General features: G+C 35.2%; 1 protein-coding gene across 2 annotated transcripts in view; it reads right to left on the reverse strand.

Moving 5' to 3' along the window:
• Positions 1 to 18,271, reverse strand: part of LOC145663059 (uncharacterized) — an 83,749-nt gene that overhangs the window by 49,383 nt on the left and 16,095 nt on the right. For both annotated transcript variants that reach the window (XM_081729220.1, XM_081729221.1), the window contains exon 3: positions 11,422 to 11,702. In XM_081729220.1, the coding sequence (XP_081585346.1) occupies positions 11,422 to 11,702 (281 nt within the window). The remainder of the gene's footprint in view (positions 1 to 11,421; positions 11,703 to 18,271) is intronic.

Consider the following 18,271-nt stretch of genomic DNA (forward strand, 5'->3'; position numbering starts at 1 on the left):
CTTTAAAAAAGACACTTAAAAGAAGCACAATATAATAGACTCAAGAATTTTATTTGGAGTCAAGAATGAAGTACAAAGACTTCTTGAAAATTTATTTTCTCTCTCTAAAAAAGTTAGTTAAGCAAGGAGTAGGAGACAGTACTTAAAACAACGTACAGTACTGGTACAAAAAGAGAAAGATTAACATGAGCTGTAATCTTTTCCTTTCCGAATAAACAACATATAACTTGAGCCGATCATTATACAACTTGCTGCATTACCATTTGTCATATGACGGGCGGTTATCTACAAAATGTTCCTGCACATCTCTATCCTGATATGTCTGTTCCTTTTGATTTCCTTGATGTTTTTATTACTTTTTCTCGTACTTTTATCTTCCTTAAATAATTTTCCAGGGCAGAGCCGGAAGCTAGAAAGTGTATGATACTTTTAGAAGTCAAAATTTCACGTAAAATGAATATTAAAATTCCTGAGCACGTAAGCATATACTTTAAATGTCTCTAAATGAAAACGAACCACATCATAACAAGAAATTATATACAACATTGAACAGATAGGCAAAATAAATTAATATAAAAATAATCAGTGAAAAAAATATTGAAGAAAATAATATGTCAATTTACGAACCAAGAAATATTATGTAAGGTCTATGTTTGATAATTTTGCTCTTGTATATTTCATGTTTTGGCGTAAGCGGCTGAAGCTATTCGTTTAACGTTCTCCGTTATTTTTGAACGTGAAAAAAAACAAACTACAGTGACATCTTGGAATCTGAACTTAATCCAGTCCAGAATTCCGTTCGATTTGCAAGACTTCTTTTTTCGCTTTAAATTACTACCAACTCGATTAATCGTTCCTGGATCTCATGAACTCGAATTTTCAAAATGATTTTCGCACTAAATATACTGGATTTTAAGGTAAAATACTAACAATAATATTTAAATAAAAATGTAAAGCAATGAAATTAAAAATATAAAAATAGCAGCGCAAATCATACAAGATGCTTTCAATAAAAATTTCCAACAATGAACTGAGCGACAAAGCGTATGGGTAGCATGAGCGACGTATACACACATACACACACACACACACACACGAAGGAACAACGTGCTGGGCATTCAGATTCTGAAAGCAATACCGCATATGAGAACGCCTACGGGCCATTCTATGTCAAATCAATATAATTTAGTAAAAAACTCTCACATCACCCTTTGAGGTAATTTTCAACAATTATTCATTGTACGAAATTATACCGAATATAAAAATTTAGTTGCGAGACTAAAAGAAGGATAATTTACAGCGTACCTTTCTAAAGCTATTCGACCTAAAACAAAGCATATTCTATTGGACAGTGTTGTAATTCGAAAATTTACAGCGTAAATTCACCAATGAACGAATGTTCTATTAATTATAAAGTGGTTATCAACTGAATTACCAAAAAAGAAAAAAAAATCCTTTTAAAGCAGTTTAACTGTAGTTTCGTATCGTAACTTTTAAAAAAGATCAAAATTGTATAAAATTTTGTAGGACGATGTGTCACATAAAGGCACTGATATAATGCCGAAAATGGAGGAACATAGTAATATAAGTGCAAACTTTAGTAAGGTTTTATTTTTATATAAGTTATACGTAATTCTAATGGTAAAATGAGCAAAATTTTTCAGATATCGGATTTTCGAAAAATATTACATTTTAATATTTAAAAAATAAATAAAACAAAATAAACCTCGGTTATGAATCTACCAACAAAACAGAATTTAGGGATCATGGAAGTATTATAAACCGGGACAAACTAGTAACTGGCAGGAATTACGACTGCCAATGACAATGGTACAATGAGACTCACCTTACGAACTTTTTTTTCTTTTTTTGGTCCCGATAAAAATACGTACTATTACGGGACTAAACTCTCCCTTTCACGAACATTCGCAGTCTTTTCTCTCCCTTAGTGTTTCGGTAACCTCTTCATAATGGAGAGGAATTATTATTCTCAATTCATACATATTTAGTACACAAAATATTTTCTACAATTTGAAAATATTTTTTCAATTGATCCAGCAGTTATAAGCAAATTTCGAACAGAAACTAATGTCCGCAGGATGTACACTCATGTCCAAAATTATTGTCGCATGTCTATAAATATGTTGTTGTAGCAACATAATTTGATAATGAATTCGCCCGGTATTTCTTATAATGTTAGTATGTGTATAATTGGGAAAGACATGTATTTGGAAAATTTCATGTCAAAAGAGCAGTAAATAAGAACAATAAAACGAAAATAAAACTTTCTTGTCCATTTAGCAACATCTTGTTTTACTCATTCTAATTTTCGTATTTATAATCCTTTTCCTATGAAATTTACCACAAATATACATTTCCCGATTATACAGATAGTATCAGTATTAAAACTACCCTGCAAAATCAGCATCAAATTATATTCTGACAAGAAGACAGTTATAGATATGCGACAATCATTTTGGACATGAGTGTACATGGCGGACAACTATTGCAGATTTTCCCTATGAAATTTTTAAATCGTTACGATTAGTGAGTTTTGTAATATTATTTCAGGTTTTCTCCTGCGTTTCTTTTACTTTTGGTACGGTTAGTATGCAAAGTAAGGGATTTTTACAAAGGACGATACATACTTAAGAAGAAAATTACTTATATAAACACACAGTGCATTATGTAGTACATGCCAATATGAACACAACTTCTAGCGATGCTTTCGTTTCCTTAAAGAAGGCGGTTATCAGAAATAATTTGAACACTGAGTACAGTAATTCGAAATTAGTCTGTAACTATACTGTATTTACTGTATATTGCATACAATTGCCACGTAGTTACCAGTAATCTTAATTTGTATAGCATATACGTAACAAAAAATCTCATTCGCGGTCAAATAATCACGTTCCATTGGTGTCCGTTATCCGGAGGTTTCATTAGATAATTTGGTGTCGATACATTTCTTATCTTATTCTAGGTCTTACTTAGGATTAGGATTACATTTCTGAGCTTTCGGCATCTATGGTCATATCAGCCCGTCCCGTACGAGAGATGACGTCCCTTCGCGATCACACTATCCGAGAAAAGGGAAGGAAGCGAGCGGTCTGGGACCATTATGTAAGGTACCATCTGGTATTTGCCTGATATGAGTGAGGAAAACTCAGGAAAACCTCTCAGAATGGCTGGTCTGAAAATCTTATACCTTTTGGGGTCGAGTGTCTCCTCCGGAATAGGTCTTATCTGGAACAATGAACAGTATTCAGTAAATGAACACGTTGAAAGAAGTTGAGGAAAGCTATTCGATCTAAAACAAAGAATATGCTATTGGACAGTGTTGTTTTCACCACAATAACGACCGTCCCCACATATCAAATGAAACGTCTAAGCCTATTGTCAAAACGGGGTAGTTAGTAATGCCTCAACCTTCTTATAGTACCAATTTAGCCGCACCTGACTTTTCTTTGTTTGCCTCTCTTAAACTGAGGATAGAATTTTCAAAACCTGGAAGACATTAAAATTGCTGTCTCCACGACAAATCAAGCTCCGAAAGTTTGCCGAAGCGAATTTCAGTATTGGATCTAACGAGACAGAAATGTATCGAGAATAAAGGACAATATTAACAGATACTCAGCATATATGTATCTATTTTCACACGAAATTTCCAATTCTTCCTTCTTCACAATTTTTTTAAAAGAGGAAACACTACTTTCACAATGACTACCGGTGTATATATGGATGGACCATTTATCTTGATAAACTATTAACTTAAGCTAATACACAAAAAATGCTGAAATTTTGTACCATGTAAATATCGGCAAGGGCAATTGTTTGCGATACTCTGCGATACCACTAGGTTAACTGTGTTGCCAACACAATACAAAGTTATTACATTTTTCAAATCTACATGTTAAACGAAAACTTACAATATTACATTTGCTATTCAGTGTTGCAAACTAAGGACGCTACAGTAACACAGACATCGAAATTTTGGTGGCATTTGCAGCAGTAGTAACGCAAGTGAAACGAATGGGGCAATGCACATTCAAATTTAATTTAGTGTTACTACTATGATCGTGATATGACGAATCTCAAAAGAATAGGAACAAGGTTACAAGGGACTGAAAATTTGACCTTTTTCAAAATTGAACGTTTCGAAAAACTGCTTAGATAATTATTTTCAATCGCACTGATGGTTTTGAATAAGTGTGAAGATAATGTTGTTTACAGTAATTTAATATCTCAAACCATTCTGGAGATATAGTAAATACTGGTAAAGGCCTATCCGGTTGCAATGATGTGAACAGACTTTGGGGAAGATGACAAATTCAGCTCAAATGTAGAAGAGAATATGTAGATCCAATATTTCAAAAGCAAATTATCCTAAAATGGATGGAACATAAAATAATAATAATAATAATAATAATAATAATAATAATAATAATAATAATAATAATAATAATAATAATAATAATGCCAATGGAAAATCAATGAAAAACAAATAATTCCTCCATAATCTCAAAAACTAAAAGAAGGAGATGGCTGAAATTCAGGTTAAATATAGAACAGACTATGTAGATTCTAGAATCAAAAAAGAAATTGTTCTAAAATGGATAGAACATAGTAAAAAGATCACGAAACAAACATTAAAATCAATGAAAAATATGAAGTCGTTCACATATCTCAAAAACTATAAGAAGGAGATGGCTAATTGAAAGCTTATTGCAAAGACATAATGAAGAGCTTAAAAACTATGTATAGCACATAAAGTAAATATGGATAGAACATTGTCAAAAGCCAAGTGTTTAAAGTGAAATCAATAATAATGATAAAGTATATGCATCTTCTTCGAATTATCCAGGGCGCCCGGCGCGGAGGTTACGTGCTTGAAATATTTCACATCTGGATTTGGAACAGGGTGGATTGATTTAAATCAGTCTGATTTAAATCAAGATTTAAATCACTTGATTTTTTAAATAAAAATCGCTGATTTAAATCAAATTCCGAAATAAAATAATTTAAAGTGAAAATAAGTAAAAATCCCGTTTCTGTTGTATTATTTCGGTTATGGAAGTTAATAATTATAATACAATGAGACTCAAATGTACAGTATGTACAGCATAGTATGAAAACGTGTCATGCACAGGATGATTAGAGGAAATCCCGTTTTGAACGGGCAACGAATACTGCTTTCTCTCCTTCGTAACAATGGGTTTGGGTTTTTAAATCGTTAACTATTCCAACGGGGAAATCACCATCGACATTTGAGACGAAAATTCTTTGGCGTGCGCGTCTGCTTGTTTGTTCCCAGATAATAGGGCGTATATAGAGGGGTCCTATCCCCTCTCCGATTTTTTTTAAAGATTTATAATTTTAGGTGAAATTTATGTATCTCAAGCTAGTTCGTACCTCAAGCTAGTTCCATTTTTTTAAAAATATGCCCCTACCAAATATCAGTAACTTTTTATGAAAAAAAGTGACATTTTCATAAATGTTGCTATACTTTTTCCTTAATGCTTAACCTTTTAAATTATATTACCAATTTTTATCCTATTAAAAATCGAATCTTCATTATTCGATTAAAAAAGTACCAATGAACCTTTTTACTTCGGTTTTTTTTTTTTTTTCAAGACTGAAGGCACTGTAGTATATATTACATATGCTTTCATGCCTTTCTGCGTCGAGACATAGTGTGTGATGACATCATAAATTTAAAAAGATATTTTTTATGCCTATTATTATTATTTTTCGGCAGGCTTACATTTTGCATTCAAAAGACTGAAATTTTGCACACTTGTTCAGTGCACCCCTTAGTATTTTTCAGATGTTTTCAGATCTCTGCGTGAAAACAGGGAGGTCCAGAGGGAAAATGTAAATAATAATAATAATAATAATAATAATAATAATAATAATAATAATAATAATAATAATAATAATAATAATAAATAAAATAATAAAAGCTTTTTCCGCGATTCAGCTGGGGACATATGAACGATACCGTTTGAAACGTTGTTCTATTCTGAAGAGAATGACGTACAAACAATGATCCTAGGATAAATAGGGATGTTTCAGGAAACTGTTGCCTGAGATCCTGTTTTATAAGGGGATTTGGGAGATATTTTTCGCGGGCTTACATTTGCACCTAGAAAATTGAAATTTTGCACATTTATTCAATGCACCCGTTAGTATTTTTCAGTGTTTCAGATCTCTACCTTAAAACAGGGGGTTGGTCCAGAGGGGTAAAAAGTAAAAAAGGATAAAAGGATTTTTTTTAACAGAAAATCTCTTTTTTCTTGATTTTTCCGCCTCAGATACACCATGGAGACATTTGAATGATACGATTGAAAATCTTCTTTATTCTGAAGAGAATAATATACAAATCACGACCCTAGGATAAATAGAGATGTCTGAGAAAATTTCTATATTACATGCGTGTTATCTGGGACATTGTGGGGATGTTCTTAGCTCATTGTTAAATATTTTCCCCGCCCTTACTATTCAAGATAGCTTGAAATTTTATACACACATTTAGTACACCCCTTAGTATTTCCCAGTTCATTTTGAGATATGTGCGTTAACACAAGGGACTCCAGAGGGGATCAAAATTTTTAAAAAAAAGTAAAAAAAAAAAACACTTTCTCTCAAAATTTCCCGCTTCAGGGGCATGATAGGGAAATCTGAATGTTACCGTTTCAAAAGCTCTTCTATTCTGAAGAGAATTAGGTATGAACCATGATCCTAGGATAAATAGGGATGATGATGTAGCTGCTTGACTGAAAGTCTATAATTTTCCTTTTAAAAAAGCCATAATTTAAAAGGGTTAAGAAACAATGATTGGGATTAACAGAGGTTAACAATTGGGGATTAATTCAAAATTCAATCCTAATACTTTCACTTAAATGGCATAATTAGCATTTAATATTAATTCCTAATGCTTTTTCTTCAGTTCGCGACTTGTAATTTACGAGGAGAAAGATTTGATTTAAATCAAAAAAATCGATTTAAATCAAAAAAATCAACAAAAATGATTTTTTTAAAAAAATCATGATTTTTTTCCACCCTGATTTGGAATCTCCAGACTCGATTTAGCACGCATCATGAGGTTTGACCTGATCATGTGACACAATCTGGTCCTTTGGCAAACGTCCTTTGGCTTGTAACTTTTAATTAACTCACAAAAATCGATGAAATTTTGTACCATGCAAATACCGACTAAGTGATTGAGCTGAGCGAAGCGAAGCTCTTATACTCGGGTTAGCCGTTTGGTTGTCCGCGAACTCCTCCTAGACCGTTTGGCCGATCTCAACCAAACTTAGCACGCTGATAGAGTATGTCGTGCTGAGTGACAACATAGGTCGAAATCAAAAATCCGATGTACCATCGAGGAATAATCACCGAAAAACGCTTCCTCCTAGACCGTTTGGCCGATCTCAACCAAACTTAGCACGCTGATAGAGTATGTCGTGCTGAGTGACAACATAGGTCGAAATCAAAAATCCGATGTACCATCGAGGAATAATCACCGAAAAACGCTTCCTCCTAGACCGTTTGGCCGATCTCAACCAAACTTAGCACGCTGATAGAGTATGTCGTGCTGAGTGACAACATAGGTCGAAATCAAAAATCCGATGTACCATCGAGGAATAATCACCGAAAAACGCTTCCTCCTAGACCGTTTGGCCGATCTCAACCAAACTTAGCACGCTGATAGAGTATGTCGTGCTGAGTGACAACATAGGTCGAAATCAAAAATCCGATGTACCATCGAGGAATAATCACCGAAAAACGCTTCCTGATTACGTAGTTTAAGCTCGCTCAGCTCATTTCATTGCAATCGGGTATATCCATTGCATTCCTAGTATAGTTTACCATACTCTGCGATACAACCAGATTAACAGGGTTGCCAACTCAACATAATTGTATATTTCAGTTCTACATGTTACGAAAACTTACAGTTCTACATTGATTAACCAGTGCTACAAACTAAGGATGCTACAGTATCACAAATTTTTAAAAAAATCTGGAGGTCTCTTTTTAAAAAAAAATCAGTTTAACGTTACAATTATGCCCGTTAGGCTAAGGGAGACGACTGAAGCAAGTGAATGATGGACGAATTGGTGGAATAAGAAAGTGGGAGGAAACGCGAGCACCCCGAGAGAACTCACAAACACGATGTTGTCCACCACAAACTTACTTGGTTGGAGAACAAAAAAGGAACCCCACGCACCAGAGGTAAACACTCTGCCACTGATTCACCGTGCCCCGTCCTTAAAACAGTAATGACGCAGATAGACATACATGGTAATGCAAATCAAGTATCTCTGTGTCGAATACTTTCACCATAGTATGATGTGTTTCTAACAAATATAAATAAAGTTACAAGAAATTGAAAATTTGACTTTCTTCGGTGATGATGAGAGATGAATGAAATGGTGGAATGAAGAAAGTGGGAGGAAACGGGAGAACCCCGAGAAAACCCACGCACACGGTGTTTGTCCACCACAAAGTTCACTTGGCGGGAGCAGGGTTTGAACCCGAGATCCCAAGCACCAGAGGTGAACGCTCTACCACTGAGCCACCGCGGCCCCCAGGTTTCCGGAAAGGTTTCAGATAAATTACTGCAAATGGCATTATGCAGTTTCTCTTATCGAAAACAGCTATGTGATTAGTCGTGATACTTATATTAGGAACTTTTCGAAACAACAAAATTTGGTTAAGAAGTTTTTGTTTTTATGGCAATAATCCTTCAAGATTCTTAAATCATATCCTCTATTTCCTGCCACCATGCTTTCTACCACGTCTCTCATGAATTAAATCATATGATTAATTCCAAATAATTAGAATGTATTTCAAAATAATCAACATCTATTTATACACAAAGGAATTATTTATTGATTTGAATTTTCATTAGCTAGTTTAAAAATACGTTTTACTTCAATCGAAGCCTTTTACAATGCATACCAAAGAAACGACATTTTTCATGGAACATGAAATATATTCAAGGGCCTATATTTCTTAACGCAGAATAATTTACGATTTAACTACTGACGAACGCTGACAACTATTGTGTCGCACAAGCGATATTTTTACATCAAGCGAGACGTTTCTTGGTGTGTATAGTGTCACTCTATGACTATCTCAATGTTGTGTTCTTTTCTGATTTGTTTCACGTGTTGCTATCAGTGGTTATTTTATTTTAATTTACTTATTTCCTAATTTACTAAAGAACGAAAAAAAAAAAAAAAAACTACTTGGTGAAGATTTGAATCTTCGATCTTTGACTTTATTACTTTTATTTTTCCTATTACTTTACCACGGGTCTATCTGTCCGGCTGTTATTAGAGCTCACTGACTTAAGACTATCAAACAAGTTTGCTGTTCGCATATTTCAATTGAATATTTCACCCATTTAATTCATATATATGTAAATTAATGTTTCGAGACAAATATAAGGATTCCGGAGCTAATATTTATAATTTCATGACAGAAAAAAATGGATAAGATCTAATAGATGTTTCGTACGTTTCGTGAATTTGGTTTCTATTCAAGACTCATAACGTCATTTTCTCTTTATTTCTTTATATATACAGTAAAACCTGTCAACTTGGCCACCTCTTCAAGTTGGCCACCTGCTCATCTTCGCATGGTTCAGCTTGAACCTGAATTTTTCCCATAAGACATTCATTACTTATTACTCTGTAAGTTGGCCGCATTGCAGCAATGTTTACCCTATGATAATAATGATAAATTTACCTGCGTATCTTGGCCACGCAAAATAACGTTTTGTTATTTTCCCTAACTCTTTCGTATTTCCATATGCGAGGCAGATGTTCTGTATTTGTGATTAGGGACAAGGAAGCATAGATTCCCACGTTTTGTTCTTGGAGGTCAATGGCCAGAACGCTACCCTCATAAAGGGGTGGTGAAGGAAGATGTGAATACGAAAAAGCACGTACAGAATTCAGGAAATGGTTGTACGTATTTGTTTACCCTGTCTGTTTTGGTAACACCATTAGCTATATCTGCCCCTTTCATCAGTGGGGAGCTTTAGTATATATATACACAGTGAAACCTGTCTATGTTGGCCACCATCGGTTCATTCTAGACATACGTCACATATGCACATTCTGTTTCCCTTGGAGCGAAAGATGTTTTGAGAAAATCTTAAGGGAATTCATATCTCAAAACCTCCGCTACCTTTTGACATGCAGTCAGGTGCCAATAAGTGACAATTGAGATGGTTAGCTTTAACCTTGAGAATTTTCCGGAATTACTAAAGCCCCCCACTGATGAAAGGAGACGATATAGCTAATAGTTTTACTAAAACAGACAGGGTAAACAAATACGTACAAACATTTCCTGAATTCCTGTACATGTTTTTTTCTTATTCACATCTTCCTTCACCACCACTTTGTCAGAGTAGTGTTCTGGCCATTGACCTCCAAGAACATATCATGGGAATCTATGCTTCTCTGTCTCCAGTCACAAATACAGAACATTTGACTCTCATATGGGAATACAAAAGAGTTAAGAAAAATAACAAAACTATTCGCGTGGCCAAGATATGCAGGTAAATTTATCATTATCAACATAGGATAAACATTGCTTCAACTTCCAAGATAGACAGGTTTTATATTATATATATATATATATATATATATATATATATATATATATATATATATATATATATATATATATATATATATATATATATGTGTGTGTGTGTGTGTGTGTGTATGTACCAATGTTACTTTTTCATATCTCAAAAATCCATGATGATTCGCAAATTATATTTTACGATTAATTTGAGATTGCGTGAATGTTGAGTTTGGATCAATTTGAAAGACTCAATTCTGAGTTTCTTTTAAAATTTTATTTTAAATTTTAAACCGTATTTTTTGTATATTATATGAAAGATAAATATAAATTGCTCTCCATTTCTACCTCACCCATGAAGCAAGATACATTCAAATGTAAAATTACATATTAGTGTGTTTGTGTGCAAATTGAGAAGGGATTTGAATATATTGATGTTTCTAACTTGGATATATAGAACTTGATGTTTCTAACTTAGTAACATAGGTGTCTAAAGTTCGGTGCTTATTTTTAATTATTCCCCTGTGTTTTCTTAAAATTGCTGGAAAATTCCAAAGGTTAGTCAGAAACAGCAGATGCACGGAATGCACAGAATAGTAAGAGTCATACCAGAACTCGACTCTCATTACTACCAGGAAAAAAAAATCCTACAGTTGAGCAAGTATAGTTAGAAGCTACCATTAAGCAAGAAGCCTTCTTTACAGTATACAGTCGTGCCCATAACGAAGATACAAGAATATCAAAGTTACTAGCACAAAATTAGAACATAAACAAAAAAGGCGAATTAGTGTAAACTATTGAAAAATTTGCTGAACTTACGGATTTCTTCCATCATCATCATTTATCGTAACAGTTCGCACGATAGTATCTTCTCCAATGATCTGAATATCATCATCATCATCATTGACATTTTCGCTCAGAAATATATTTGCAGAGCCTTCCTCCAGAAACACACCCTGAAATTCGGTTCGCGCTTCTTCATCGTTGTCGTCTTCTTCATCCTGCGTCGGCTGTTTCCCTTCCTCCGTCTGCACTTTCTTCTGTTCCTCTCCATCCTTCGAGGAACGACGAACAGGTCGAGGGGACTCTTCGCCAAAGCGCTATTTAAAAAACATGAGAATTAGAAGATAGAGTAATAGAGACACATATAAGAATAAACTACTCAAGGACAATTGTGCCTTCCAAATTCGCATATGATTATCATTTCAGTAACAGACTGCTGCCTTCATCTGACATCTCTGTTAAGGTTTGGGTAGAAAACCTCGCCTCGATAAAGCTTCGCCAGGACAAAATTCTCGCCATAGTAATTTTTTCCGTATAGAATGTGCGGATTATTTCTGTATGAGCACATACTTATATGAATTCAATAGGAACACCTGAAATAGTAAAACTTACCAGATTAATATGGCGTTGGACCATCTTTCGCCCTCTGAACTGCTCTGATGCAATGGAGTCACAGATGTTGTGAGACATGGGCAAGCCCTAATTGTCACCTTGGACACGGTGCCTCGCAACATACCCAACACATCTGTTACTTTCGTCCCACTCACACCACATAACCGAGCGCCAAAAATTTGTCCTCTTTGGACATCAGAGAGGTCGCCCATTTTACACTATCACCAGTCTGCTCAGTTCACTGCATACTGCAATTCTACCACACCTCATGTAGTACGGAGTTTGCCATAATACACTACCACAAAGTCTGGAGCTGTGGTCGCTACCTGATTGTTGCCAACCTAGACATATGATGCTCCCAACTTTAGGTTTCCATTAAATTGACAAATATACGAGAGGAGACCGAAAATAAGTTTTCCTAGACGAATGTGGACAGAGGTGGGGATGCAAGACCAAAAATAGCATGTGACATTCAAGATCAGACGTACTTTTATTTTTCCATGTAAGTACTACATCAGAGTGTCTACTAAGATTCCAAAATGAAATTTAGTGACTTTTTCGTGACCTTTTCTTTACCAAATCATAAGATTTCCTAACATTTCCAAGAGCGAATTAGGCCGAATTTTCATCCGTGTTATAGAAACGTACTTTGCTTGCGATTTAGTAGCGTCTAAAGTCGGCCATAGATATTTTTGATGGTGAATTTTGACGTTTTATAGAACAACATTTTCCAATCTGTACTTACATTTGCACAGTTTAAAAAAATCGTGACCCAAAAGCTAAATTTCGTGACTTTTATGACCGTTTTCTGATTTCGTGACTTTTTCGTGACCGATAGACACCCTGTACATACTTTGAGATATTTGTTATACCGGTCTATAAGCTTCAAAAACCCTTCCATGAAAAATTCGGGGCTCTGCATATGGAAGAAGTGTCGAACAGCTTCAGTGGCTTTAGCATTGCTTCCAAAGCGCCTGCCGCCGATTCTTCTTCAGTCTTCATGTATAATAACCATATACAAATTTGGAGGGCACAGCTGGGGAGTATCTTATTCTTTTATCTGATAAAACATGTATCAGTCATGATCAGTTAATAATTATTAGACATAAGAACAATTTAATGCTTAGAATCACATGACCTAGAACGAACCAGGATCCTTTACACCACAGATACGTGCTCTTCACTAATCTCTGTGCTCCCTATTTTATTTACAGGTTAATTTCTATGCTAATTATAGTGATAACGTAACATAAAAATAACGAAACTTCTCAGAACAACTGACAATCACATACTATGGTATTTGAAAATTCTATATTAGATAAAATGATTGTACACACTTGTTTAGTCCCTATCTATCATAAGACAACGACTTGAGTCAAATTTATCAAAACATATTATCTGGTACAATCCTAACTATATGTATTATATAACTATATGAATTCACTCACTGACATAAAATAACGACTACTGGTTGACGTGGCAAGTTGAAATTTGGTATGATTGTAGCTTTTTGAGAATAACCCACAGGAAAATTGCGGAAAGTGAATATTTTTAATACATTTTTCATAGGATTGTTTAACAAAATCACTAAAAATTAAAAAAAAAGAAAAAAAAAGAAAAGAAAAATTTAGAGTGATTTTATGGAGAACTGAAAAATCTTCCCGTTATTTATATGGGACATCTACACCCCAAACTTATTGGGCACTTCCTGTACGGTTTCAATGATAAAATCTGGCATGATGGCATGATTATAGCTTTTCGGGACTAACCCACAGGAAAATTGCCGAAAGTGTATATTTTTAATTTTTAGGGGGTCTAAAAGTGAAATGAAGAAATTCCCCGTGTTATTTAAATGAATCTTTTTTTGGACTTATTCTCTCATAATTTAGGTACTTGGAATTCGATTAAAAACTTGAAATTCGGTATGCTTGTACCTTTCCGTTAGCGTTACCCAAGTAAATCACCAAAAATAAAAATTATCAACTTCAGAGTGGTTTCCTGGGGAACTGAAAAAGCTTTCTCGTGTTATTTATATGTGACATCTTCTACACCCCAAAATATTTAAGCATTTCCGGTAGGAATAGAATGATGAAATTTAGCATGATTATAGCCTTCCTGGACTAACTCACAGAAAAATTTGCTAAAAGTGAATATTTTTAGTTTTTAAGGGGTCTAAAGGAGGGATGAAGAAATTCCCATATTATTTAAATTTTGTTTCTTGGGATACAAAATTTTATCTTTTAGACAGTTGAAATAGTAAATGAAACTTGAAATTCGGTAAAATTGTGGGTTTAAGAGGTGCGAAGCAGTAGGCCGAGCAAACGCAGAGGTCTGAGGGCGAATCCTCTAGCCGGCCAAATTCAGGAAATATTAAGAGCAAATGCACGAAATTCACTCTTGATGCAAAGGCTTACACATACGAGATGTGAGGCCGTAGACCGAACAATCACGGGGGCTGGGGGATGAGCCTCCAGCTAGCAGGAGGCTAGTCTGCTGAATATAAAACTCAATGTACAAAATTTAAAAACCAGTAAAAAAATGTTATCGAATATGATTATACTAAGTAGTGGATTCCCGAAAATTATTCTGCCTTGAGACTAATTACTTTCCAATTACACCACCCAGCTTCGGTTACCTATGACAGAGAATGGACAAATCCTATGTTTTGTATCGGTATATCCGTTCTTACCGTTAGAATTGCAGCCGCTGAGTGTATAAAATTAATACTTGTCAGAATAAGGTCTTCCGAGAAAATTTATTAATTTGTCATTGTGAGAAGGCACAATGTACAATAATTGACAAAAAAAAGATAATATTACTGAAATTATCTACTTTTGTTTTAAACTGTTCATATTTGGAATTTTTAACTCCCAACTATTCCTGGCAAACATACCGGAAAGTCTAATTTTTATTAGTCATTGTGACAAAATGAAAGACGAGGAATTGAGCTTAGCCTTTCTTCATCTAAAACATTATCGGCAATGTATAAGTAGATATGTTCTATTGTTTAATCAATTCGGGATTTCATGCCCTTTAAGTACTGAAGCTATATGTGATAAGATTGGAAACACAAGTACCTCCGCGAGAATATAACCAGTAACATGAGTACAGACACAAGTATGCTATCTACTTGGTTCCACAGACATGAGTTCCTCATATTTCAATTTCAAGCACAACACTTCACAGAAACATAGTTCACCACATTGGGCATTGTTTAAATGAACTTAAGGAGGAAGCAGCAGTGTCTATCCCTCCCATATGCTTGGACCACCATCCCCAAAATTTACCATATCTTCCTTCTATAAAATAATAATAATAATAAAAAGTAGCCAAGTGAAGTTGGTTGTGCCAACACCAAGATAATTTGGAGGCCGCTGGGGCTCAGTGGTAGAGTTTACCTCAGGTGCATGGCGCCCTTGTTTCGATCCCAGCTCGCGTCGTGAACTCTGTGGTGGACAAATAGCGTGTGCGTGGGTTTTCTCGGGTTCTCCCTTTTCCTCCCACTTTATTCATTCCACCATTTCATTCATTTCTCATCATCGTCGTCTCCTACAGCCTAGCCGACATAACAGTAGAACGTAAAATTTAAAGATTTCATTTCATTTTTTTTAACCAAGATAATTTGATTTGCTTTGCAGATCACATTTCATTCAATGTCGGAACATTTTGCCTTTCTTAAGAGCATCATTACGGTAAAGTTATGTGCTAATTTCAATTAAATTATGCCCCTTTCCACTATATATATTTAAAAAAAAAAAGAAAAAACGCAACCTGCATCTCAAAACCCTTCTGTAGGGGCATCCCTAGTAGGGAGTGTTTAAGAGACACAGGATTCAATGTATGGTTATACATCTGGAAAAGCATAAGTCATTTTGTATTACACAACCACTACATGGATAAACAGCACCATGATCGTAAATATATTATTAAAAAAGATCTGAGTATACAAAATATATTACTTTGTTACAGCTTTTCAATCAAATTGTCACTATAGATGGGGTTAACCTGCTGCACAGTGCTTAGTGGCCAGTGGCAGCGAATATTTTAAACCATTTTAGCTTCTTCATAATTAAAAACAACATATATTAAAATAACACATGAGGTCTCTAACATTAACTAGGAATACAACATTGATTAATGGTAACGGTGCTGCTTCAAAACTGAATAAGAGCTTTTCGTTTCATATCAACTGACATTTATTGAAAGCAGTGTCAGGTTTTCTTAGAAAGTAGGAACGCTTTCAAAGTCTTAACTGAAAGACCAGCCGCAAAACGACCATTAGGAAGACCTAGGCGCAGATGGGAGGACAATATTAAGATGGATCTCGCACAGATAGGAATACAAAGTAGAAGCTGAATCCAGTTGGCCAAGGATAGAAGTCAGTGGAGAGCTTTAGACCATAGAGTTATTAGTTAGTCATGTTTCATTAAAATAAGAAAAGCAGATAAATAAGTGCGTTAATGGATTCAAGTCCGATTTTCAGACAATATACCGTTTTTTAAAAAAATCTTATCTGTTATGACACCAAAACGTAGCTACGTTCGTTAGCAAATTGTTACTTAGCCACGAACATTATTGTTATACCATGTCGAAGTTACTGTCAAAAATATGATGACCGATGGACTTGCTTACGATTAAAACCAGACCTCTCACGTGGCAATACTTTATCTATCAATCTAGCTGTCAGCAACATGGGCAACTTTTCTCTGTTTTGGCTATTTATTCTATACAATAGACCTATATTGATCATCCCGGATAACTGATGATTGAGCGTATGAAACACATACACACATACACTATATATATAGGGTGTTTCAAAACAACACCGACAACGTTTGGGAGGTGATTCCTGACAAGATAAGACAAAAAGTATATACCAATTTGGGTGCACAAATGCTTCCTTTAGGAGTTATAGGCTGCCGAAATCATGAAAAATTGAATTTTAAATATCCATAGCTCCAAAACTGGGACCTACCGTAGTCGGGTCAAAACTTCACTTAGGAATTACTATGTGCCCTATCCAAATATCCATGTTTCAGAATCCTGCGATACTTCTGCAACATTTTTTTTAGAGGCAGTTGGTGAGTACTTCAAATTATATGCCTTTAGCCAAACTCCCTCTATAAAAAGTGTTGTGGAAGTACCGCAAGATTTTGAAACATGGATTTTTGGATAGAGCACATACTAGTTCCTAAGTGAAGTCTTGACCCGACTACGGTAGTACCCATAGTTTTGGACCTATGATTTCGGCAGCCCATAATTCCGAAAGGAAGTATTTGTGCACCCAGTTGGTCTATACTTTTTGTCTTGACTTGGTGTCAGGAATCACCTCTCAAACGTTGATATTGTTTTGAAACACCCTATATATATAAACTACCACTACCATGTTCCTTTTTAATGATTTTTTAGCCGATATTTCCAGTAAGTCCCATGGCTAAGACAAGAATATCTTCTCTGCTGTTATTCACATGTTTTATGACTAACACTAGTGTGAAAATATATACAAACTCTTATTATAATAGTTAGTGGACTAACCCTAAATGCCACATATTCTATCTATCTATATACAGTATATCTAAATATCTATATATAAGGGGTTGGACAAAAAAATCTAAAACGTTTGCAAAAGTGTGAAAATCACACCTAGTATGATGTGGGGCCTCTTTATGCGTCCAAAACAGCTTGGATCCGACGTGGAATGGACGTATACAGCTCCTGAATCCTGGTGTGTGGAATTTTGTACCATTGTTCCTCCAAAACATGCTCCAGTTCCTTAAGGGATGCTGGTGGAGGGTAATGAGACCGAACACGCCTTTCTAACTCAGACTACAATGGCTCAATGATGTTCAGATCTGGTGATTGTAGGACCCAGGGGAGGTGTGATAGCTCCTGGTCATGTTCCTCAAACCATGATTTCACCGTTTTTGCAGCGTGACAGGGTGCCAAATCATCTTGGTAGATACCATCACCATCAGGGAACAATATCTGGGCCATGAGTAGAACCTGGTTCAATGGCCTCATACGCCTTAGCATTCATCATTTCATGCAGGGCTATGATGGGACCTGCGGAAAACGACGATATCACTGCCCATACTGTAACAGAACCACCCCGATGCTTTACAGTTGGGAGCAGACAGTCTGTATCATAGGTCTGCGACGGTGTTCTCCATACGTAAACACGATCGGTTGTTGGAAACAAGGTGAAGGTCGATTCATCGGACCACATTACGTATTTCCACTGCTCATGAGTCCACGCCTTGTGGTCCTTGCACCA

This window comes from Thermobia domestica, chromosome 10 (assembly GCF_964235325.1).
Source record: "Thermobia domestica chromosome 10, izTheDome1.hap1.1, whole genome shotgun sequence".
Lineage (NCBI taxonomy): Eukaryota > Metazoa > Arthropoda > Insecta > Zygentoma > Lepismatidae > Thermobia > Thermobia domestica.